General features: G+C 40.8%; 2 protein-coding genes across 5 annotated transcripts in view; one reads left to right on the forward strand and one right to left on the reverse strand.

Annotated features, from left to right (window-relative positions):
* Positions 1–24,672, forward strand: part of dock6 (dedicator of cytokinesis 6) — a 40,364-nt gene that overhangs the window by 2,843 nt on the left and 12,849 nt on the right. For 3 of the 4 annotated variants that reach the window (XM_004552163.5, XM_004552164.5, XM_004552165.5), the window contains exons 1-22: positions 6,344–6,562; positions 8,178–8,265; positions 9,631–9,809; positions 10,017–10,085; positions 10,278–10,404; positions 10,825–11,037; positions 12,872–12,957; positions 13,078–13,144; positions 13,409–13,558; positions 14,659–14,739; positions 14,954–15,110; positions 15,659–15,789; positions 16,822–16,915; positions 17,031–17,193; positions 19,848–19,965; positions 20,567–20,637; positions 20,727–20,865; positions 20,988–21,089; positions 21,195–21,281; positions 23,046–23,277; positions 24,076–24,240; positions 24,384–24,556. In XM_004552163.5, the coding sequence (XP_004552220.2) occupies positions 6,513–6,562; positions 8,178–8,265; positions 9,631–9,809; positions 10,017–10,085; positions 10,278–10,404; positions 10,825–11,037; positions 12,872–12,957; positions 13,078–13,144; positions 13,409–13,558; positions 14,659–14,739; positions 14,954–15,110; positions 15,659–15,789; positions 16,822–16,915; positions 17,031–17,193; positions 19,848–19,965; positions 20,567–20,637; positions 20,727–20,865; positions 20,988–21,089; positions 21,195–21,281; positions 23,046–23,277; positions 24,076–24,240; positions 24,384–24,556 (2,742 nt within the window). In that variant the 5' untranslated portion in view covers positions 6,344–6,512. Of the gene's footprint in view, positions 1–6,343; positions 6,563–8,177; positions 8,266–9,630; positions 9,810–10,016; positions 10,086–10,277; positions 10,405–10,824; positions 11,038–12,871; positions 12,958–13,077; positions 13,145–13,408; positions 13,559–14,658; positions 14,740–14,953; positions 15,111–15,658; positions 15,790–16,821; positions 16,916–17,030; positions 17,194–19,847; positions 19,966–20,566; positions 20,638–20,726; positions 20,866–20,987; positions 21,090–21,194; positions 21,282–23,045; positions 23,278–24,075; positions 24,241–24,383; positions 24,557–24,672 lie in introns of those variants that run through there. The other variant, XM_076883312.1, reaches the window with a different exon arrangement.
* Positions 17,502–19,199, reverse strand: angptl8 (angiopoietin like 8). Its single transcript, XM_076883315.1, has 4 exons — positions 18,744–19,199; positions 18,115–18,264; positions 17,853–17,963; positions 17,502–17,762 (listed from the first exon to the last, which is right to left on the reverse strand). Exons 1-4 carry the CDS (start codon positions 19,038–19,040, stop codon positions 17,745–17,747), a joined length of 576 nt encoding a protein of 191 aa, XP_076739430.1. The 5' UTR covers positions 19,041–19,199; the 3' UTR covers positions 17,502–17,744.

Genomic DNA, 24,672 nt, shown 5'->3' on the forward strand with positions numbered 1-24,672 from the left:
GCAATAGCACACATGCACGTACGCTTCTACTGGCGTACATGGACATCTGAGGTGAGACGACGAGATTCGGTCATTAGGTGCTTGTGTTTTTTCCACCTTTGTTTGCTGAATAAAAGCGGCTCTTGTAACACAAAGGCGCCCAGGACTGTCAACTGACTGCAGGCCCACTTACAGTTCACACTTAATGTGAATAAATGGGCTTAATTGTGGCCCCTCATTAGAGCCCTGGTTAGTAGCACGACAGCTGAATCCTCCTCTGTGAATAAGAGGGCATTTAAAGCTCCTATTGTGTATTACTGAATCAAAGGATCAAGCATTGGTTTTGCTTAAAAACCTTTTTGTTATTCCACTGATTATTTTCTTATTGTTGAGGGTTCTCCACTAGTGATGATTAGGAGTCTTGTTGGGGTGGTCCTTTTCTCTTTGTATATTGTGGAATGCACCTTGATGCCAAAGAGCTGAATAAAATTAATACACTGATTTTGAAGACCGTCAGCATTCATAGGAAGCTGCTAACTCTTCAAATAGCCTAGAAAGTACAACAGGAGCAAAAATTGATGCATCTTTTATGATACATTTTTATATATACAGTAGATCTGCCAATACAGTGATAAATATGTCATATATTAGACATCTGGGTGGTGAATATAGGTTTGTTGAAGAATTGAGGTCTAAATTCGTTAGGTTGGATTTTCTGTTCTTCATCATTTTTTATTCTCACAGTATTACGTCAAAAACCAGTGCCTGTTGCCATTGCCCTGTGGTAAGGTAGTGGCCTTGTGTGTGTGTGTGTGTGTGTGTGTGTGTGTGTGTGTGTGTGTGTGTGTGAGAGAGAGAGAGAGAGAGAGAGAGAGAGGAGACAGGCGGAGTGAGAGAGTCACACTATGACAGCGTATCAGGGGGATGGGTAGGCTGATTCAGCCTCAGGTCTGGTTAATTCGGTGGTCTCTCCACCAGGCCTGACTCTTGGCAGTCCAGGGTTCTGTGGCAGCAGCAATGAAGCAGTTCTTGCTTTCAGGAAAGGTTCCAAAAATAAATTAGCCTCTTTTTGAAAGGACATTTGTTGATAATGGCAACTGGCCTAATTCAACCCTTTATGTATTATTTGGCAATTTTCTTGCAGTCTCCCTCATGGGTTCACTCTTGCACTTTTTCTCTGTCTCTCTCCTCTCTTTCTCTCTATATCCCTCTCTCCCTCTGTCTGTCTGGATGTGTTGTCTCTGGGCTATTATTAGAGTAGACAGGCTGGTGGGAGGAAGTCTCTGAAGTAGACGCTCTTGTCATTTTTTTTATTTATGTATTAAATTCTGCTTTCCATGTGCCTTTTTAATTCTTGGTGTACAGTATCTGTCTTTTGTTTGTATTAAGTGTAGGTGATGCGTTTAACCTCTTTAGACAATGTAACTGTTCCACATTTTTATCATTTGATTAAAGGAAACATCGCACATATGCTTGTCCCTGTGATTATCTGCTAATCATAACGTTATTGCTGCTACTGATGTGAATTCGTGTGGGTTTGAGGAAGGACTAACCTCCTTTAGTGAGACCATGTATTACTCAAAACCTTTTTAAATATAAAGGCATGCTTATGAATCTTTCATTTTGTCCTGTCTGAGGTGGTATCTGGGGAGAGACCTTAAATACACAAAGCTCTTAGACATTCTCTTTGTTTCTTTTCTCGCCTCAGTTCCTGCTGCTCCATTTCTATCTGACATGGAGGAAAAATCATACATGTGGCACAACAGCAACAGAGGAGGTGTGAGCGTGCCCGTTCTGTTGAGCTGAGGTGTTTTTAGCTTTATTTACTCTGCAAATGCCTCGACTTACAATGAACGGTAAATACTGTAAACATCTATCCTCCCTCATCCTGGAATCTACTTATTGTGCTTTCATGTACACTTTGTTGTGGTGTTTACTCGATAGAGGGAAAGTCAATTATTAGATAGATAACATAGGCTTTCCAAATTGGATATTATAATGTTTCCTAGAAAAGCTTGTGTAGCCAGTGCACTCTATTTCTTCCCCCTATACTGTCTTCTTTTCCTCCTCTCCTCTTTCAATCTCTGGCTTTTACTCCCTGTAGTCCAGCTTTCTCCCCCTCACAGTCCGTCCCCTTTTCAGTAATAGGAGACTTGAAATCAATAGCACATTAGTCTGGCCGGAAACTCTTATGAAATTAAATATAAATGACTGAGATTGCAGCTCTACCTGCTGCTGACAGAGATGCATGATGGCTCTTGGGGATTTTTTTTTCTTTTCGTTCCTCTCTCCAGTAAACAGTCAGGCCATTTTGTGCTGTTCCTACAGCTTACCGGATCACTGGAATACCTAGTGTTTTTCTTGGCGATTAGTGTGCAGCACTGTAGACTTTGATTGGCTTTGTTTAGGGTTTGACATTTTGTCCTCTGTGTTGAACAATGACCAATCTGATAGCATAATCTGATAGAGCAAATGGCATCGTGGACGTCACAAAGCCGCGACAGCTCAGGAGGCATGAAGAATCAGCCGGCCACACCCATCCTCCAAATACAGCAGCAGCGCCATTTGAATATGAATGAGCACTCTGGTTATTAGCAGATTGCATCTTACTTTTTGCTCTCCAGTATTTTCTCCAAATACAATGTGTGCTTTTCCTTTCATTAAGCTTTCAGGTTTGCTGCTCTGTACTTTTATTCTGGAACTTTTTACATGTAAATTTTGTTGCTTGGTCGTCTTCCATTTTCATTAACTGCTTCAGCGTGTAAAGTGCAACAATTTCTTTTAACATTCTGTTTGGCTTAAAAGCATAATTTGCAAGGTGGCTGGAGAGTGCTGGCTGGTGGGAGGAAAGTAATATGAGACAAAAAGCCACTGCATGCGCTTCTGGGAATTGGTGGAGGCTTGGACAACAGTAAGCTAATACACATAGATGATATAGAAGTAGATGTATTTGCGAGCTATATTTCACCCCATCAGAGATGAAACGGTTTGTGACAGATGGACTGATATTGTTCTCCTGTATGGCCCATAAGTGTAGCCCCTCCTGCTTTCCCTCCCTGACAGATGTAGGGGGAGGACCACAGTACACTCTTCTTTCTTTCAATTGATTTTGGTGCTTGAACCCTTAGGGAGTAGAGGATGGTGGTGGGATGGGTATATGGAGATGTTTTAGCCATTTCCTGCAGCACAGAAACTATAAAAAAGACCAAAGCAAAGGCTTTAAACCACTCAAACATACAGGCATATATCTGCATGTATTCAAATATGGCTGCACTCTCATAGCAGTGTGCACTCTGTGCACCGCTCTGACTAGAGCTTGGATGGATATTTCCATAAATCTTGGTTAGTGAGTGACAGGCTCACATGCATTCATGCATGTAATGTAGGCAGAGGAGAAAATGTGGCTGCTCATATTTACAGGGTGGTGTTCAAGAAATATACACCTGATTCACTAGATTATATTAGCGCATAACTATGGAATAATGTTTGTGTTGTTAGCAAAATTGCTATTATTTCTTTTTATTATGCCCTCTGGATAAGTTGACTGCCAGGAAATTCTAGATTGTGTGTTTTTTGGGGTAGTAATTAAGCTGATATCATGTGATTCAGCAATGATTACCCCCTGCACCAACGCCGACTGTAGGATCAACATTAGGAGACTTAACAGCTGTCTGAGAGCAGATGTGTCCTGTTGCCGCACCCATTCTGTGTCCCTGGAGGGGAGAGGTCAAGACAGGGGTGGAGGTTGAAGCAGAGATCGTCTCCCGAGGATGCTCCATGTTGATGCTTTAAAAGAAACTTTAAAAAAAAAGAGAGAGCAGCTGCCTGACCATTGTATAGCACACCAGTATAAGATGGAGATTAGCATTATTGATGACAATTTTCATCTGGTGTAATTCCTCCACCCTGCGTTAAGAGCAGCTGCTGAGCAAGCAAGGTCTCTAATGACATATATAAAATTCACATAAATATATATATATATATATATATATATATATATATATATATATATATATGTGTGTGTGTGTGTGTGTGTGTGTGTGTATGTATATAAACATTATATATAACCATTGAAGGTGTCATGAAAGGTTATTTGGTGGGTTTTTGTTAGCTTTTCTCTGGAAGGTTTTAGTTATTTTGCCAGTTTCTATTGGTTCTAGTGATGCTCTGGAAGCAGACGCCAGTTAAAAAAGAAGTGCATAATGATTTTAATAGGACTCCCTGGTGGGGCTGGATATAGAGGGGACGTGCCCTGGCCATGGGCGCGTGGCAGCAGAGCAGGTGGATGACGGGCAGCTGAGTTCTGGCTCTAAGGGGAGGGGAGGAGGGGCTCCATTTTGGAGGACTCTTGGGGTTGAGAGAGACCCTGAAAAAAAGGCAACCCCATCTGGAACTGAGGTGGGGGCTCTGGTGTGAAAGAGATCTAGTGGGTGGTGTCTGACACTCTCTCTTTTGTTCTTTGGTAACACAACAGTGATGGTGGTGGTGGTGGTGGTGGTGGTGGGGGCTCTCACTGCCGTGGGGGCTGGGCACACAAACAATAGTGCCGATCTAAGGATTGAAAGCCTTCGATGAACAGAAAGGCAAGGAAGCAGGCAGGGAAGGTGTGGACTGAAGGATAAAGCAGGAATGGGTTCAGCCTACTTATAGGAGGTGGGTTTTCAACCAGGCAAGGACGTTGCAATGTCACATAAAGACACGGTACAAATACTAAGTGAGCTCATATTGAAATGCTTGTTGCAGACATTTAGAAATATACTTACTGTAGCTCTTCAGGTTATGCCTGAGACGTGCTGAATACACACATGAATGCAGGGCAGATAATAGAATTTTTATTAATAAAGGAATCAATTATAGAGAGCCCCATCGTCCAATAAATTAGAATTTGTTGGATCTTGGGGCAGAGGAGAATGAAAGATGAGTGTTGGCATTGTGGTGGAAGCGTGCCTGCATAGAGGGAGAGATGGCGAGTATGAGCTTCATTTATTTTCATTAGCAGTGTCTATGGGTCAGAGTCATGCCTGCTGCGAGCTCTAATGCAGCTCTTGAGTGCTACATGCATACATAAACATATATCCTAGAGACATCTGTCTTTGCTCAGCTACAGCCACGCTTCTGTCATGCGAGGTTAATTTTTCCTTGGTTCATTCCTTCTCTTCCCATTTTTCACATCTCTGCTCTACAGTTCTTGCCATTCATCAGCCATCTCGCAGAGGACAGCCGAGTACCTGCAGCAGCTCTCCAGGGTGCTGAATTGGAGAACTGTGGGGTAGAAGGAGTGAGAGTTGGGTGGCGGGGTTGGGCTGCAGCACTAAGCATGGCTATATAATTTCCTCATAGTAGGCGTGGGGTATGGAATGGTGATTGCAGGCAGGCAGACAGGAGGGAGATGTAGACCTGCCATTATCATAAACTGAAAAGTCCTCCATTAGAGGGGAGAGTCAGGGCCAATGTCATTCCTTATGTGTTCAAATACGACAGAGAAAAGAGCTGGTCAAACGGTAAGCTTAAAACATCGTTAGTATCTCCCTTATAGGTGTTTGCCTTTGAAATATATAAGTATTTTTGTGCTCACCAGTATGACTTTCCAACACGGCCAGTAAACAAAGCTGTAGTCCTTTTCTGTCTCCTTGCAGAGGTCAAATTTACAGATTGAATCTTAAAAAACACCAACCAGGCAAGGCTTCCCCTTTCTGCAGTCACGGTGAACAGCCCCATCTGCTGGTTTACTGCAGGTGTAACACGCTGTGTTGTCTTGAGTGGTCAGAGCAAGCTGAGTTGGCATGCTGCTTTGTGCTTTATGACGCATGAACTGTGTGGCCGCCCCTGACAACAGCAATGAACAAAACCAGTGAAAACAGTGAGTCCTTTTCCACCTAGTTATTAATGACGGTCAAAGTCATGTTATCAGAAAACCTTCTTTGTGAAAGTAACAGGACTTGAAATGTTTTTGGTCCACTTCCTAAATTTTAAACAGAAATGAAACCAATGAAACCTAAACCGATGTGGATATGCGGCATGAACAGGTCGCTCTAAACCGGTCAGGTGAGATTTCTGCGTTAGCAGATGGTAGACATGATAGCCTCTTTGTGCAAAGTGGTCAAACTGACGCGGAAGGATAGTGAGGCCGGACGTAAAGTGATTTTTTCACAGCATTGTACAATTTTAAAGGCGCAGATCAGATTTTGTAATGTTAAAAGTTCTTACGTGTTTAAAAAGGGTTATTGGTTATGTATACTGAAAACGTAGTGTTGTAACTCTGTTTATTTTGATCGAAAAACCAATAAGGAAAGACGATCGCGTTTTATTTTGAAATAATACCGGATGTAGTATAGGTATGCTTTACAGCACGGCCGCGGTTCAGCTCCCGACCGCTAGGAGGAACAAGTAGGGATCCCTGCCCGGTCCCAGCGTGGAGAAGGAAGCGGTCTGAGAGTCCGCATCCCTGCACAAGCGGGACAGAGCGAAACCTCGAGAGGAGCAGACCACTTTCAGTTTTTATTCGAAGACTTTTCCTTACATGGGGACGAGAAATGTCATCGACTCCGAGCGAAAGGAGGGCTTTTGCTCATAAAATCAACCGGTGAGACAGTGACAGAAGTTATTGTTTAACGGCTACTACACTGCCGCTTGCTTTGCTTGAGAATGACCTGCAGGAGAGACGGTGCATATAGCCACTAAGCTAGGATTTGTAAGGTATCACAAAGCATAAACCGCTTGGTATAAACACACCTGTAGCCTAATACCACAAGAAAGGGGTTTAGTCACGTAGTTTGCGCTTTCTTAATGGGTGTCTTGCACTTTTGCGAGTTTAATAACCTGTTTTCTACACGTTGTCGTAGCATCGTAAGAGCTTTGTTGTCAACAATGATTGGGCTACTTAAGTAAAACAGCGCCGAGCCAAAGGCTGCTCTGCTATTAAGGTGTGTACTTTAAGTGGGAGTGTTTGTTTCGGAGTAATAATAAGAGAAAGACTTCGCCTTGTGGGAATATATTAGTAACCTGTTTCTACATGTTGTAAACTGGTTCTGCCTCTCCGTTAAAAGTGGTGCTGCATGCGTTAGAAATGCACTGTTTCATCACACTGAACATATGGTGATCACATTCCAGGTAAAATTGTCAAAACTCGTCACACCTGTCACCCGAGTGTTTGAATAACAACTGCACCAAAGCTTGTGTGGGTGTGTGGAGGTGTTGGTAGGGAAGTAGCTCCCTGTTTGTTACAAGTGTTTCCCCCCCTAGCTATTCACCTCAGCTTCAATCAGTTCATTTTATAGTCCGTTTCATCAAGAAATAAACATGATGCTACATTCTGATGTAAGTGTATAATTTCCCTATAACGCATCCTAAAGAGGAATTCTCAATCGCCCACCCCATTCCTAAAATCCCGACTTTTTAGTGAGACCAAGAGCATTGTTTAGCGCCGGATGCAGGAAAGGGTGGGAAGGGGTGTTCTGGCTGTTGACTTTGCAGTTGATAATGTTCCTTTTTCCTGTTTTAAATGGAGGTGTGCAGAGAAGCTGCAGAAGCTCTTTCCAGATTGCCAGTAATGTAGTACTAGTTCTTAAAAGTTCAACCTGAAAGAAATGCATCCTGATTTGTCATCACAAGGAGATCTTAGCTCTGTATTGGAGATGGAAGTGGAGGTCACTAGTCTTAAGGAGTCCTTGTGGTTTTGATTGATGTATGACATGAACCTTAGCAATGTAATCACAGCAGAAATGTTGAAGCCTTTGCAGCTGTGTATATGAAAGAAACAGACATGTGGTTCTAGAGGAGCAGCTGCTTGCTGTCTCTGGGAAAGGATTGTTTTTTTTTTTCCTTCTCTCGCTTTGTCTGTCTTTAAGCCTCCCTTTGCCGTTAGTTCATAAAGGCCTGCTCTGGCTCTGTGCCTGCTCTGTGAGAACGGATCGGGTCCCTTTTCAGAACAGCTGCTGCCCTTCAGCATTGCTACTAGTACCAGGAGATGAAAACGGTGATAAGGGGTTCACAGATTCTGTGGGGTAGGATTTGAGAAAGTGCAGACGTCACTTCCTGAATAGTTGTAGACACTTAAGCTGTTAAATGTAAATACTTTTTTTTTTTTAAAGTAAAAATAAATAAATAAATGTGAATGACCTCTTACATTTAATTGGATTTTGATTTTGTTATTTGCACCCATGTTTTATTTCTAACCTGCAATCCTTTCTATTGTTCAGGACGGTTGCTGCAGAGGTCAGAAAACAAGTGTCCAGAGACTATGGCTCACCTCAGTTGTCAAAGAAACGAGGAGGCGCGCACCACCCTGTGAGTCACCCTGTGTTTAACCTCTCAGAGTTACTGCCCGGCAGCCCTGAAGCTCAAATTAGTCAGGCCAGAAATGGATGGGTGTAACTTTGTAAATGAGTACTGAGTTTAGATACAAGGAGGAAGATGTTACTTAGGTGATTGCAGTTTTAATTAGTGTTCACAGCAAGTGGCTTTGAAGCAAGCATACCTGCTCTCACTCAGCTGTGTTGTTCTACAGCTAGGCAAGGTCTCACCATGAACGCTTAAGAATAGAAGAAGGGATGGTTATATCAGGTGATTTGTCTTGGAAATTGTCTTGTGTCTTGTTATAAACATGCCAGTATGGTTTCTAATTAACCCAGAAGAAATGTAGAATTCTCTGTGATCTTCTAACAGACAGTCTGGTAGACATAGGTTGTGGAGTAGAGCCTTGTTTTTACTTGCAGTGAATTGGGCCATATGAAAAAAAAGATGACAACAACTTAGGGTTTTTTCCATTTAGACAGGGGCTGTAGCAGTAGTTCCTGTGGGGGATTCTGCTTTTGATTAAACAGATAAAAAAGAAAGTACATGCCTTGTTCAAAATTGAGAAGTGAAAACCAAAACTGTAAAAGAAATGGATAACCTTGTTTAGACACAGTATTTTTCTTTCTTTTTAGCTTGCATAGAGATATATAGAGATATATATGTGGTACAGGAAGTTTTTGTTTACCAACCGTGTGTGGATCTTTTATATTTTTCTGCCATTCCTGTCGTAGTGGGTTCCCATATTAAACATGGCTAGTTTTTAATAATCGGATCAGCATTTGTGAAAGTAATCTCTTGCACTGCGTTTTATTGTTTGGTATCAGAACCATGGTTTTTGCTGTTGTATGTCTATGTCATTAATAATTTGGGATACTCCTAATGGGGTCTTCTCAAACAAGCTTTGGCTGCGAGCACAGAAGCCCTACCCATGTGCTGGTTAAACCTTTTGTTTGGGTGCGACAATCAGTCAGGAAAACAGTTGAATTAAAAGGGAGAAGAGAGCTATAAGGTTGTTTCCGACAGAGGATGAACTCAATAAGTTCAATAAGTTCCAATAGTAAATAAACCTGGATTATTTTGAACGGTTAATCATCCAAAGCTACTCTGATCCAAGAGTAAATATAAGAAGCAAGAACGCATTGAAGTCTCTGACATGATGAATTTAGTGAAAAATGCCAATAAAAATGTAATAACTCCCCAGAAGCTGATTTTTTTCCTGTGAATGCCACTTAATTAAAAGATAACCATTGCTTTCACATGTTTACCCTTTCTGTGATTTTGTATTAAAGTGGTAATGCTAGAAATTGTGGGCACATCATAGTAATATGTACATAATAGTTTAATGCTGACTGACAGCTTCCACTGACGGAGGTGGTTGAGCCGGTGGACTTTGAGGAGTATGTGAGCAGTCATGCTCCCGGGGTGGAGCCCGGCCCTCTCAAGCAGCTAATGGAGTTCCCGTCAGATGACCTGGAGCTCCTCCACCTGGACAAAGACTGCAATACACTGGAGCCCCCACTGCCTGAGGAAGAGGAGTAAGTCCGCTAGTCTGCTAATGGCCAGCACAATCCTCATACTAAACTCTCAAGTCCCATTTATGGTCTTGACATTACTACACAAGCAGAGCTTTAATATCACTGTAATGGATAAACATCACTACAGATAGGAACAAAGCCTTCTCTCTGTGAACATAAATATTAAAAGCATGCTTTGCTCAATTATTCATGTGTTTTTCAATGTAGCTCGCTGGATTCCAGAGTGAGAGATGCCTTGGCTGTCTACACAGATGACTGGCTTGTCATTCAAAGAAAGTAAGTGGTCACAGTAGGGGTGTCAGCTAAATAAACCTACAGTATGCGTTTCATCTATTTTGTAATAATGTGCACCACATTTCTGTGTTCACTCCACATGTGATTGACAGTTACATTATTAGTTGGACAACTCTTCTTCTTCTTCTTCTTCTTCTTCTTCTTCTTCTTCTTCTTCTTCTTCTTCTTCTTCAGATATCAGCTCTATAGCACCACATACACCCCTCACAACTCTGAGCGGCAGAGGGAGAGGCAACGAGGGCTGGTCAAACAGACCTTTGAACTGGATGAGGCTGCTGCAGCTGAGCGCCAGGAAGACCAGGTAGACGACTGCGATGTTCAAAGACCCTGTAATCTTAAATGCTGATGGGCGTTCAGTGAGGTTAGGTTCATGAAACATGTTTTAGTATTGCCGGGAGTAAAAGTTTTCCAGCTGTCACACACTAAAAGTGCTGTCATTTAATACACAGGCTAAGAGAGAGAGTTGCCAGATTGCTGGGTGTCTCATTATCACAGAGAAAGGCAGTATGAGTTGTATTCTGGTCAACAAGCTAATTATATGAAAAATGACTAATGGATAAATGTCTTATCCATTATCTATTACATTTTCCCCACATGAGTCATATCAGATGGGTAATGGGATATGTAGCATTGTAATTCTTATAACACATCTTTGCCTGGAAGGGGGAAAAAATCAAACAGAAAAACACATGACCTCACCTCTCAATCTTGTGTGGTTCAGGATGACGCAAAGCGGCGGTCAGTCAGCATCGATGAGACTCCTCGCGGCAGCTGGGCCTCCAGCATCTTTGACCTGAAGAATTCATCTCCAGACGCTCTCCTGCCAACTGTGCTGGAACAAACAGCTGCAGAGGACATGGACCACCGCAATACAGAGGCACGACAGCAGGGGCGCCACAATGACCTGCTTGGCCTGTTCCCTCCCCCTGATGAGGTTTGTATTTGATTCTCTTATATCTGACTCTGTTGTGGTTTAAGTTAGAAAAAACAGAGCAAATTAAAAATGATCATGATTTATAGCTATGATCACACATTTAGTTTAAATAAGAGTTATTCAGGATTCTATACTGTCAACATAGGGTTTGGCTTACATGCTCCATAGTGTAGTGGTTAACACGTGTATAATATGCTTAAGATCCTGGGTTAAAACCAGGAGGAGACTCATATCCCTGGGGTTATTTGAGGGAATCCGTCATAAAAAAGTCTGTGCCAAGTCAAATATGCAGATGCATCTACTCTGGTAACCCCTTGTGAATAAGAGAACAGCTGAGAGAAGCTTTAGGTTTACTCTGTTTAGAGGAAACGCATCACACTGATAATCACTCCGGGTCACAATTTCCTGGTGAGAAACATTCTATTATAAATTTTGTGGCAATAAATACCCATGATTGTATGAGTATTACCCATTAGTGTAATATTTTGGCACACAGAGCAATTTCCACGGTGCTGATTTCTCTGCATGGAGCCATGATGAGTTGTAACTGTAGATGAAAGTCAGACACAAATATGAGGCCGTCATGGAGACGAAAATTCAAATTGGGGGTTGCCACAGAGCAAATACAGCAACATGTTAGAGCAATACTGGGAGCATTGACAGAGGAAGCTATAACAGTGGAGGGAAAAAAAGAGTATGCTCATAAGAAGGATGAAATCAAAAAAGCTATATGAGCAAGCTAATGTTTTAGTTTTCTTTGTGTGAGATATAAGACGTCAGCAGGAAGCAAACATAAGCGTCTGTATCGTTTGATTCTGAAAGCTCACTTTGCTCATTTTGGCTGAAACACAATGCTGCAGTTTTTGAACTAAATCTGGGTCAGCAACATTTCTAAAAGTCTTTTTAGTGGTTCTAAAATGTCTTATCAGTGCCGGCGTTAGGCATAAATGTTGTAAAAGTTTAAAACTAAAACTTGTTAGTGTGGATGTACCCTGAGAGTTGTTTCTCTCTTATGGTTCACCCCGTGAGAACCTTGAAACAGCCCACGATCTAATTATTCTGTTATCAAAAAATAGATTTTGGAATTATCGATCTTAAGTGCAGCGTTTCTGTGGGCTAGTTGTGTAATGAATTAAGTGCAACAGCTTAGACTAGCAGCACACTGGAAGTACTGAAGGAACTTGGAGCTGTGTAAATGGTGATATTGCTGGTTTTCCACCAACATGGAGTCTAGAACTAGTATCGTGGCTGTGGGAGAGACTTGAGCAAGACATTCAGCACTGATTCAACCATGATTTCTGGTGGACAGAAATTAACTCCATAGCTAGTAACGTTGATTTGGTCATAATGTGGGCTGGTTAGATAGACCAACAACACTTCATTGGTGTTTAAAAAAAGGCATTACTGACATGCACGCTAAAATGAAAAAGTAAGCACCTTTTTTAGTCAGTGACAATAAAACTGTATTTATCATTTCCACTCCTAACTAAACAGTGCTACGAATTGAAGGCAAACCAGACATCTAAAAGAAAATCACTGACCACACAGAGCTAAAGCTGCAGGGAGCAGAAGACTCTGGCAGCAGAGTTTATAAATGCCGTTGCCATTTGTTCAGCTCAGAGCTATTGAATGTTCCCATAAAGTGAATGTCCATAATGTCTGCAAATCCAGCCACTTCAGGAGAACTGTTTGCTTTCCTTCCCTCAGTGTTCTCCTTTTCTCACTCATCCTTTTTTTTATGTATGTGTACACTTCACTGTTTCTCTGCCACTATGTTGCCATGACATCTGTGTAAATGCTATGCCGGGGTCTTGTTTTCCTTTCTGTGTGGCAGGATGAAGCAGTAGAGAGATGCTCTCTTCCTGAAGTGCCCAAGGAACATTGTGGCCAGAGGATCATGGTCAAGTGTTTGTCTCTGAAGTAAGGAACATTTGGAGTCTTGCTCCTGGCATTTGTATCTTCATGCTCTGGTTATTATATTTATTACAAATACCCCAATGCACTCCTTATTTGACATTGTTTATTTTGTATGTTTTTCAGGTTTGAAATAGAAATCGAGCCAATATTTGGAACACTCGCCCTTTATGACATCAAGGAAAAGAAAAAGGTTTTATTTCTTTTTGTTCCATTTGATTAGTTCTTATTTGGCATAATGAGTCTTCTTTCAATGAGTTTCACTCTGTAAAACCACTTACATAATGCTGAGCTCATACTTCACTAATTTAATTTCCCTCTTCTCAAAGAGGCCTAAGTGGTCTTGCGGTTTAGATCACTGAGTCAAAACTGAATTAGCATCCCTTGACGTGCATTTCCATTATCATCTTTCCTTCCCCTGCCTCCTCTGATTTCCGCTTATCTTTCCTCCCAACAGATCTCTGAGAATTTCTACTTTGACCTTAACTCGGATCAGATGAAAGGACTCCTAAAACCCCATACAACTCATGTCGCCATATCTACATTGGCTCGTTCCGCCATTTTCTCCATCACATACCCTTCTCCTGACATTTTCCTGGTCATTAAGGTACTGAAAAACTCAACTACACATGTACAGTGCTGGGAAAATGCATTTGATTTGTTTCTTAGTTTTTGGCATATTTGTCACAATTGGATGTTTCAGATCTTCAAACTAATTTTAATATTAGACAAAGATAAATCAAGTAAATAAAAATGCAGATTTTAAATGATAGTTTCATTTATTAAGGGTAAACAGCCATCCAAACCTGCTTGGCCCTGTGTGAGAAAATAATTGCCCCTTAAACCTAATAGCTGGTTCTGCCACCCAAGATAGCAAGAACTGCATTCAAGGATTTGCCATAACTGGCAGTGAGTCTTTCACGTCGCCGTGAAGGAATTTTGGCTTGCTATTTTTTGCGCAATTGTTTTAATTCAGCCACATTGTAGGGTTTTTGACCACAAACAGCTTACCATTTGGATTATGCACATTTATGAAATGCTGTTTTGGTTTTATGCCACATGTAACAGGGTTCAAGCCTTCCAGTAAGTTCAGCTTTTGTCTCATCAGTCTGCAGAATTTTCCTAAAGGTTTTGGGGATCATTGCGAAGCTTTTTGGCAAGTATGAGATGAGCCTTTGTGTTCTCTTTGGTCAGTGGTGGTATTGACTCTGGAACTCTACAATGGGTGCCATTTTTGCCTAGTCTCTTTCTTACTGTCGAATCATGAACTCTGACCTTAATTGAGACAAGTGAAGCTTAGAGTTCTTCAGATGTTTTTCTGAGTTCTTTTGTGACCTCCCGGACCTCCTCCTCCATTGATGCATTTTAAGATCTTTTAGCCTGCTTCACCTGGTCATACAGGTTTTATTTAAGTGATTTCTTGATTTTCTTGAACAGTAATCAGGTCTGTAGAATGGGCTGGCCACTTGGGTGTGGCTAAAAAACTAAATACAAAACTGCATTTTGTATTTACTCAGGTTATTTTTGTGTAATTTTAAAATTCATTTGATGATTTGAAACATGTTTGGCAATTATGCAAAAAGACTAAAAAATCAGAAAAAGAGTGCAAATACTTTTTCACAGCGCTGAACATCAACAACAAATATTACTTTAAATCACATAATTGCTCTCAGTGAGTTAAAAGTGCATTTGCATGTGTTTTTTCAGCTTGAAAAGGTCCTTCAACAAGGAGATATTAGTGAATGCTGTGAGCCCTACATGGTTATGAAAGAATCAGATTCATCTAAGGTAATGGAGCCAAAATGTTCTTTAAACTGTTGCAATGCTCAGAGCTTGCAGCCGCCATGCACGTGGGACCCTCTTACTGTCTAGTCACAAGAATTACTCAATTTTGTCAGGGTGGCTGCAATATTTACTGTCGTCTTTGGCAAGCCAATACTGGCTCTTGCAGATGTTTTAGGCTGTTCAGTATCTTTTCAGATCATATTTTGTTCCACTGCAGCACAAGGAAAAGCTAGAGAAGTTGCGCCTTCAGGCAGAGCAGTCGTGCACGCGTCTCGGCTGTTTTCGCATGCCTTTTGCCTGGACGGCCATTCACCTTCTCAACATCGTCAGCAGTGTGGGAGGTCTGGATCGGTCTGACCCGGACTCTGATTCTGGTACTGCTGATTATATACATATATTTCATGTGCACGTACACTGATGAGCCACAACATTAAAACTACTGACAGGAGCATCACCGTGGTAGAATGGAACATGATGCTGGGAAACCTAACATTCGTGTAGATGTTAGTGTGATGTGTGCTGTCCACTTAAACACTGTTGCAATGTCAGCAGCGTCTCGCAGCTGGCCAGTGTGCCTTACAAAAGAAAAAAATGCTCGGGAATTGCTTGAGGAACTCAAAAATCCCAAAATATTGCCCTAGTTTCTGCACTGTGCATATGTGGAATGCATCGTCACTCATCCAAAGGCCCCACACTCCAAATCTCACAGGGTCCACTGCTAACTTCCTGGATTCAGAAACCACAAAACACAATCAGAGGTCGTGTTTCCGGGTCAGAGCTGTTTTAGCACCTGGAATGGACCTACACAATATCAGGCAGCTGGTGTTAATGTTGTGGCTGATCACTGTATGCAGACCATTTGCCTAATTACAGTAACAAATGTCTCTTGTCCCTATAATACACACCTTTGGGTCACTGCTAGAGCGAAAAGGTCATGGAACGTGGAACGAGAGAAAGAAGAAGGGGTTCGAGCGGATGAGCATCGGTGATGACATGTGTAACTTTGCCACTTTCCGTCCTGCAACACTCACCGTTACCAACTTCTTCAAGCAGGTATTTAGAAGTGCACATGTGTAGATCTGTCCTTACAGTGAGGTAAACTACCCATTATTTGAATGGGGTAGTTGAATATCACTATAGAAACAAAAGGTGAGACATAATAAATAACTGCATAAAAAGTAGAGTTTCATTTTTCTTTCTACTGTCAACAAGCACTTATTTAAAGGTAATCAGTGGAATTCTCTATATATTATTGTCACATTGTTACTTTAAATAATGACAAGTGTCCAGAGAAAGTTATTGTCTTGTGAATTGCTGCTATATAAATAGAATTAATAGTATGAAATTAACAGTATCTAATAAAAGACATGGGAATAAATAAATAGCCCCAGTGCTTTAAAACTACTTTTTCTACTAACCTTGGGCAATACTGTCCATTTAATTATTAATCTTTTAAAAAAAAGATTATGCTCTCTGAGCTGTTGCACCATAGTTATCAGTGAATTGTTGTGAAAGCACAGTCTATGCAGACATCCCTTTTTATATAACTGTGAATCAAGAGTGCATTTCTTTCCAACGATGGGACACTTGTCACCATAACCTGAAGGCAACCCTGTTTTTCAGACCACTTATATGCTATATGTTATCCTAGTAAAATCCATGAATGTGGTGTGATTTATTAAAGTCAGTTGTCAAAAAGCCTTTCCCTCCAAAATGTTAGTTTTTATAAAAGTGAAAAACTGCAGCCTGTTTTTACTCTTTTTAATTTAGTAGAGACAAATGAAACAAAGCCTGTGAGCGTGTCCGCTATGTGACATACTCCTCTCACTGCAACATGTTTCTAACACACCCTCTTAATCATGGCAGTGCACTTAAATTGTCAGTGCTCTGGTCATTCTTCTAAACCTGACTGCATTTAACTCCCTCCCCAGTGTCCACTTTTAGGGTAAGACTGAACTGAACAAAGACGCTGACCTATTCTAAATATATATATTAAAAAAAATCCATATAAGAGGGATGATCAAAAAATGCTTTTCAAATAAAATTGAAACAGTTTTATAGAGAACTGCTCTTTTGTTTACCAAGGAGGGGGATAGGCTGAGCGATGAAGACCTTTACAAGTATCTTGCAGATATGCGCAGACCGTCCTCTGTTCTGCGCCGCCTGAGGCCTGTCACAGGTAAACCCAACACGTTTCTGTTGTCTAGGAAAGGTTCACCCAAAGCTTCATGGGTGATTTTAGATGCACTGTTTATATGTCTCTGTTTTAATCCCCGACCTGCTTTGCCTCTCAGCCCAGTTGAAGATCGATATCTCTCCAGCTCCAGACTTGCCTCATTACTGCCTCTCACCAGAGCTGCTTCATGTGAAGCCATATCCAGACCTGCGTGTTCGACCAACCAAAGAGGTGCTGGAGTTCCCCGCCCGCCAAGTATACACACCGCACACTACCTATAGGTGAGCGTTCATCTTACAAAGGCACACACATATGAACACACTGTGTATGTTTGTTTTATAGTAAGTTTACCTATTAAGCAAATATACATTGACCTAGTCTGGGCCTCTTGTGTCTATTTGATTATTGATTTTTGACTGAATCTGATATTCTTCAACCTTTAAGTCAATAGTTAAAGGAGAAAAAGAGACATTTTTCCAGCATTTTTTTTTTTAATCTGAAATTTTTTTTTACTAATGTTATTTTCATGTAGAATATGAGCATAAAAATACAAAAAACAAACAAATTGTTTTTATTCTATACATATACATATAATACTGGTTCACCAAACACAATCTTTAATAATTTAACAGCTTATTTTAAAAAGCAAATTTACAAAGCAAACTGATGTAAAGACACAAAAATAATGCACAAAATATAGATTACAGGCACGATAACAAGGATGTAATTATGAAGGACCCAAAATATATATTTTCTGCCAGTGCAGTTGATCTATAGCATCCATAGCAAGGTTGGAAGGGAGTGCAGTGAGTTTATGGAGTTAAGATCTGGATCATGTCAGCACTTCACTCTGGAAGAGGGAAGCAAAGTAGCAAATTTAATGAAATAAAAACATGGAAAGTTTATCAAGAATATCAGATAGTTTGAACAAGTTATTTACCATCTTCTGCAGTTTGGCAAGCTGCTCATTCTGACTCTCAATATCCTCTTTTTGGAGCTCAGTCAAAAGCTGTAAGCCTCGCAAGACTTTGTCGTGCTCCTCTGCTCTCTCCTACAAACAGAAGTAAAGTTAAAATAACCTGTCAGTGATTATATGACTAGCGTTCAAATATGAAGCAATAACCAGCAAAAGCAACTATGGAGTGATGGAGTGTTAGAATTCATGCTGAACTGTAACTATTTTGAGTACAGCTTTCTGTTACCTGCAGCTCCTTGATGCTTGGAGGTACAGAGTTGCTGAGGTACATCTCCAACCGGCTCACTTTTGTCCTCAGCTGCTGCTCTTCCTTCTCCAGGCTGGTCAGCCATTCTTTAGTCTTTGTGGTCTGAGCGTGTTGCTGGGCCATCTGGGCCTATCAAAAGAGGATGTGCCTATATTATTCTCTTCCCCCAACAAAAGCCTCAGTGCAGCTGGCAGCTGCTTTCCCCAGAGTCTTACATGTAGCTTTCACACTCATTTTGCTTGCTCTTGTCTTGGATATTAGAGTATGGTTTAACCTTATACAGCAGGCAAATGAAGTGAATAATAGTAATATGATTGTCTTGGCTGTGAGTGCCCACATAATAACAGCAATACAGGATTTTATGTAGGCATTTTAAAGAAAATGTTTTGCTTTCACAAGTCACCAAAAAGCTGCATTTTCTCTCTCCTTCTCTGTGTCTCCACCTCAATCTGATGGCGACTTATATACTCTGCCTCAAGTTTGCTCCCGTATGCTGTACTGAGATTGAACCTTGATTGTAATTCTGAGACATTATCTCTCCCCAAATACCACAGCCTTTCACCTTCACCTGGGGGATCTGTTGTTTACATATTTCCATGTCTTCTTACCTGTAGCAGCTGTATCACTTCTTTGATCTGTTTCTCCACCTCTGCAGCCTGCTCAGTCTGTTTCCCCAGCTTTTGGAGAGTTCTCTCAGTGTTCTTCAAAGACCGGCTGATTCTCGCTATCTTTGCCTCAGTGGTTTCATAAGCATAGTTTAGGGATTCGCCAAACTGTAAGACACCAAACATGAGCACATTGACTTCTTCTTGCGGTGCCACCTTGTATTCCGTCTTGCTGGTCTTCCTGACCGGGCTTGCGTGCACTGCTCCAGCCACAAAAAGCAAGCACAGGCTCCAGAGCATTGTGATAATAAATGTTGTTTCCTCAGTTCTTTCAGATGTTCAAAAGATATTTCTGATTTATCTTTCAGCAATAGCGCCTGTGCAGAATAAAGCTTTTTTTTTATGTATGAGTCAAAAATGAAAGCCATAAACAGGCACTTGTCTGTCATAGCAGTGTCATCAGCCCCTCAGCGATGAATGGAGGGTGGCTGCTCCACCTTATATTGCATGTGTGCATGGCTACGTGCGATACCAGGGTAAAACATTAGCTCGGTTTTGGCCTGATCACAGGTCTTGTCCATGGCCTTTGCCTCAGTGACCCTCCCTTGAAGTTTGACTGTAGCGATACTAATTTTGTCATTTAGGTCACAAACATGTGCATCATGCATAGCAATATATGTAGCTTTTTTTTAACGAAGAAAATTTTCACATGTATTATATTCTGTGCACGAAGTTTGATTGTTATGTCAATCACATGTGATTGCGTGGTGTGTCAGTGCCTTTATACAAGTGGCTAAAGTCAGCTTTCAAATATGTACAGGAGTTAACTCTAATGTTTAACTTGGATGGGGGTTAAGGTGACTTTCATCAAGTGAGGCCAGGTTCGGGTCCCACTCCCGTTATGTGCGCTCATATGATCTTGTCTTTTCTGAGAATAAGATTGTTATATATTGTAGGTTGTGGGAAATATTTAATATAAATGGGGTGTGATCTTATTGCCACATGCTGACATCATAACAGGAATTAAGTGTTCCCTTCATGGCTATGCAGCCTTTTAAAATTCTTGTATTTTTCTCTCTTTCTCTCTCTGCCTATTTTGGCTCTAAGGAACCTGCTCTATGTTTACCCACAAAGTCTGAACTTCAGCAGCCGTCAGGGCTCAGTGAGGAACATTGCTGTGAAAGTACAGTTCATGGCAGGAGAGGACCCCAGTCAAGCCTTAGCGGTGAGTTACACTCGGGGATAATGAAGCAACATGACCGTGATGTTCTCTGGCAAATGAAATCCCAGCCACAAAGAAAAGCTTAGAAATACTATATGATGTCTTTTTCAGTAGCAGGAACTTCAAAGGAACATATTTGTGAGCAGCAAAGGAAGAAGAATTTAGTTATGCATGACCTGCAGCATATCTTTCATGTTATCACTCTGATTTTCTTTTCTTTTGGTTTATTTAGTATAACATGGACGATGCACACTATATAGTGTTTACTATAAGTGGCACTCCACCCAGGATATTTCTTTTGCATATCCCATAACAGCAATCCCATGTAGAGCTGCAGGGTAGAAAAGGATTGCTTGTTATGTAACATGGCTGCTGCTGACACAGTTACAGTAACATAGAAACTACTCAAAATACTCAACCAGTGTAACTAGTTGAAATTCACTCTTTCTTTCATTTATGAGTGAAAAGTTTTCAAACCTTTGAAAAAAAATTTTTCCAGAGTGAACTGTTCTCAGTTTGGGGTTTGAAACAGTTGTGGTGTTCATTGTGAATGTCTTATTGGTTATGGAAAACTGCATTTATGCACTGCTTTTTTTAAAAACAGGTCATCTTTGGAAAATCGAGCTGTGCAGAATTCATGAAAGAGGCATACTCTCCTGTCATTTACCATAACAAGTAAGGTTCCCTCACCTGTTAAGCCTCTGCTCAAGTCTGTCCAACTTTTCTTTCTTTCCTAAATGTCTTGTTTAACTCTTTCTCATAAGGTCTCCTGAGTTCTATGAGGAGATGAAGATGAAGATTCCTGCCAATCTGACAGACAACCACCACCTGTTGTTCACCTTTTACCACATCAGCTGCCAGCCCAAACAGAACACTCCTCTGGAGACTCCTGTGGGCTACACGGTGAGTGCACTCCTTCAGCTGGCTCTCCTTGAATACTTTCACCCACACACTCACTTGTTCAATAGTTCTATCTGTTGTCTTGCCATCTGTTAGAGATCGCGTGTCTTTCTTTCTGCTTGCAGTGGATCCCTCTGATGCAACATGGCAGACTACGCACCGGCTCTTTCAGTCTGCCTGTCTCTGTGGAAAAGCCCCCGGCTAGCTACTCGGTGCTCACCCCTGACGTGAGTGTGTTTGAAGAGATTGTGTGAACATTGGTTCTTCTTCCAGCACCTATTCCTTTGTGGTGTGCCTGAGTGTTAAATGAGTTGGGTGTCACTCTCTGGCAGGTTCAGCTCCCAGGCATGAAGTGGGTGGATAATCACAAAGGTGTGTTCAATGTCGAAGTGAAAGCGGCCTCCTCAGTCCACACTCAGGTACACAAATACGCTTCTTACACTTACTGCTCTTTCTTATTCCTCCCACGTGTAAAGACCCAATTTGCTATTATAGCTTGGCTGTGGGTCCTTAAAATTTTTTATAATTCTTATAGATCTGCTATCAAAAATACCTTAAAAAGCGTTGAATTATCTTAAATGTTCTTTAGTGTTATTACTACAAAACAAAAAAATAATACTCCCTGGTCTTTAAGGAGCTCACTTTCGGGCTGCTCAATTTGCGATACATCGGTGGAAGCTATAGAAATGTTAGTCTACAGAAATGGGAACATAGCAGTTAAAGTTAAAAGACATGCACCTGTCCTTGTCCTGGACTGGTGACAGTCAGTCTCACGTACCTAATTACAAGCTGGTCCTTTCCGTGCACGCACAAAAACGTACTCAGTAGCACAGGCAAATAGTCATGCGCTCACAACTACGCAGTAACATTTTGTTAGCGTAGAGGCTCCTGTCTGCAAGTGAAGACACAAAGTTCACTAAAGTAAACCACAGAGGGCCTACCATGAAAACATTCTTAATAACAAATCTAATGAGACATTTAAATCACCCTGACCCAGCTGAATATGGAGTTTTGAAAGAAGCTAATAAAGGCAGTTGCTAAATATAACACTATCCAGAATTTAGAAGCAGCCACAAGCCAGCAGCTTCACGAGCAGTGAACGGATCAAAGCAGATACGAGGAAAATTATGGAGACAAGTGAAAACACATGAGGGTCGATGTCCTGTTATCTGGTGAAGCTATAATTAGACTAGAAAGTGATGTAAGTAGATACATTTGTGTTGTTGTACCTGCTTTTGTTTGGTAAGGTGAAATACGTCAGGTAAAGGTGGATGTACAACAACTTATTTTCAGTTAATTATTTGTGCCTTGTTCCAGTAGCAGAACACTTTATTTTCACTTGTTTAAATTAGAGAGGATCCTGTAAGTTACTAAAGTTTGGTGGAACTTCTAAAGTCCAATCATTTCTTTTATTATGAAAATAATATTTTGCATTGAAGAAAGGCTGGTTTTTATTTCTATAAGCTGTCAATAATAGCTCCAAGAAAATCAGAATAGGTAAAAATCGTTGTCAGTAGGTAGCATTAAGAAAAAAATCGAAATAAACCAAGAAAGTTGCACTGGGTGCATCTTTAGTTAAAGTCTGTGCCTGGAAGTATGTACGAAGCAAACTGAGTTTCACATTTGAGACTATGGGCTGTCTTTTAGATCAAAAACTAGATTTGTGTTAGTCTTTCACATCTATAAACGTATAAACATATTTCATCATGTAAAACATCAGTGTTTTCCTCAAACAGTATAATTTCACTTTTAATGTATTTCCATCCTGTTTGGCATTCACATTTATTTAAATTAATATACAAGCGTCATAGATGTAACTGGCATATGTCTATAGAAACTAGTTTAGTTTAATGTCTAAAACAATCATTTTGTTGGCTTTAGATAGTATCAAAGTAAATCGGCGTAAACTGGAAAACAAAAGAAGTGTGGTGCACATTAATGTTGCTCAGAGTGGAGAAACTTGAAATTTATTTTATTGTTTGATGTACGTCACAGTCTGCTTGGCTCCTGTTGGCTCACATATATGCAGGTCATCGGGAAATGCAGTTTCATGTCACTTTAGAAAAGGAAGGTCACACACACCCTGGATCACCCTGCTCTTCTAGAATTTCAGGTGTTCTGCCAAATCAAAGTTCACCAACATCAGCTGTTACTTATCATTCATTGTGCATGTGTGCTTCTAGGACCCTCACCTGGATAAGTTTTTCACGTTAGTGTATGTCCTGGAGGAGTACTCCTTTCCTTTCCGCCTGAAGGACGTCATCATAACTGAGGCAAACATGGAAGGGGAGCTGAAGGCCAGCATGGCTGCGCTGAGAGGGGCTGTGCTGGATACCTGTGTCAGGTTCTTGCATCAGCTGCTTAACAAACTCATTCAGCTCATTGTCTACCCTCCAGTCATTGCAGGCCAGATTGGTGAGGAGGCTGTCAACACTTCTTTCTTTTTTCTTTTTTTAACTTTCTTTTTATTGTTTTTCTTTAAACATTATACAGGGAGGGTAGGGGGTAACAACAAAACAAAACAACAAAGCAACAACAACAACAAAAAGATAAATACAACAAGTAGGATAACAACCCCCCCCCCCCCCAAAAAAAAAAACAAAAAACAAAAAAAAACATGTTGGATCTCCTTGTTTCTACAGTTTGATCATTTCTCATTATCAATGTGTTGGTCTTTATCCTGTTGGGTTTATATACTCAGTCCATTTCTCCCACTTTTTATGGTATTGATTCTGTAGGTCAATTGTTCCATGGTTTGTATTTCATCTATAATTTTGATCCATTCGTCCTGTGATGGTGGGTCTATCTTGTTCCATTTTCTTGTAATTGCCTTTTTACAGGCAGCAAGCATAATTTTCAATATGTATCTATCTTCTTTCATCACATCACAACACTACTTTCTATGCAAACTAGGCAAAAATGCAAATTCTCATTTTTTTGAGTGATTGTAATAACTCTCTTAGAGATATATTAATATGATTATTGATAATTATTTTTTTGTTGAAGATATGAAAAACAAAACTGTTTAATTTGCTTTACATTGAGGAATTTACTTCATTAACACACACAACAGAGGAACAGATATTCTAGATTCAGTTTAGCACCTGATAATAAATGCGTTAACTTGTGGTTACCTTTAGGGCAAGCATTACCTTTGTTGTTGTGGTTGTGGTTATTGTTGTTTTAAAGCACTCACTTTGAATTTACCTGCAGTGAACCTGGGTCGGGCTGCTTTCGAAGCCATGGCTCTGTTGGTCAATCAGATCCACAAAAACCTGGAAGGGAACCAAGATCAACATGGCCGCAACAATCTGCTGGCATCTTACATCCATTACTGCTTCCGCCTGCCCACTGCCGAGCCTACCCTGCCACCGAATGGTGAGTCACCAGGCTTAACTGTGAAACCTTTATTTTCATTTGAAAGAACAAAAATGGTTTTTGTTAGACCATAAAGTGCCAGGGGTTTTTTTTTTTATTGTTTTATTTGCTAACTTCTATGTCCTTTCCTTCTCCCCGAGTAGCAGGCACCCAGTCCTATGAGATGCCAATGCAGTACGCTACCTTATCAAGGGCAACAGCGCGGCCAAGCAGTCTGCACCTGTCCCGTTCCAAAAGCATTAGCAACTCCAACCCAGACCTGGCTAGCACACCAGTTTCTCCTGATGAGGAGGTGCAAAGGATCATGGGGAGCAAGGTATGCTGCACTTCTCAAGTCATTTTAAAGGAGATTAAAGTTAGGTTATTAAATATTTTGCACTTTGTTGGTCTTATGTTTTGCAGGAAATGTGTACCAGTCAAACTTATCATAGG

This window comes from Maylandia zebra, linkage group LG4 (assembly GCF_041146795.1).
Source record: "Maylandia zebra isolate NMK-2024a linkage group LG4, Mzebra_GT3a, whole genome shotgun sequence".
NCBI classification, from domain to species: Eukaryota; Metazoa; Chordata; class Actinopteri; order Cichliformes; family Cichlidae; genus Maylandia; species Maylandia zebra.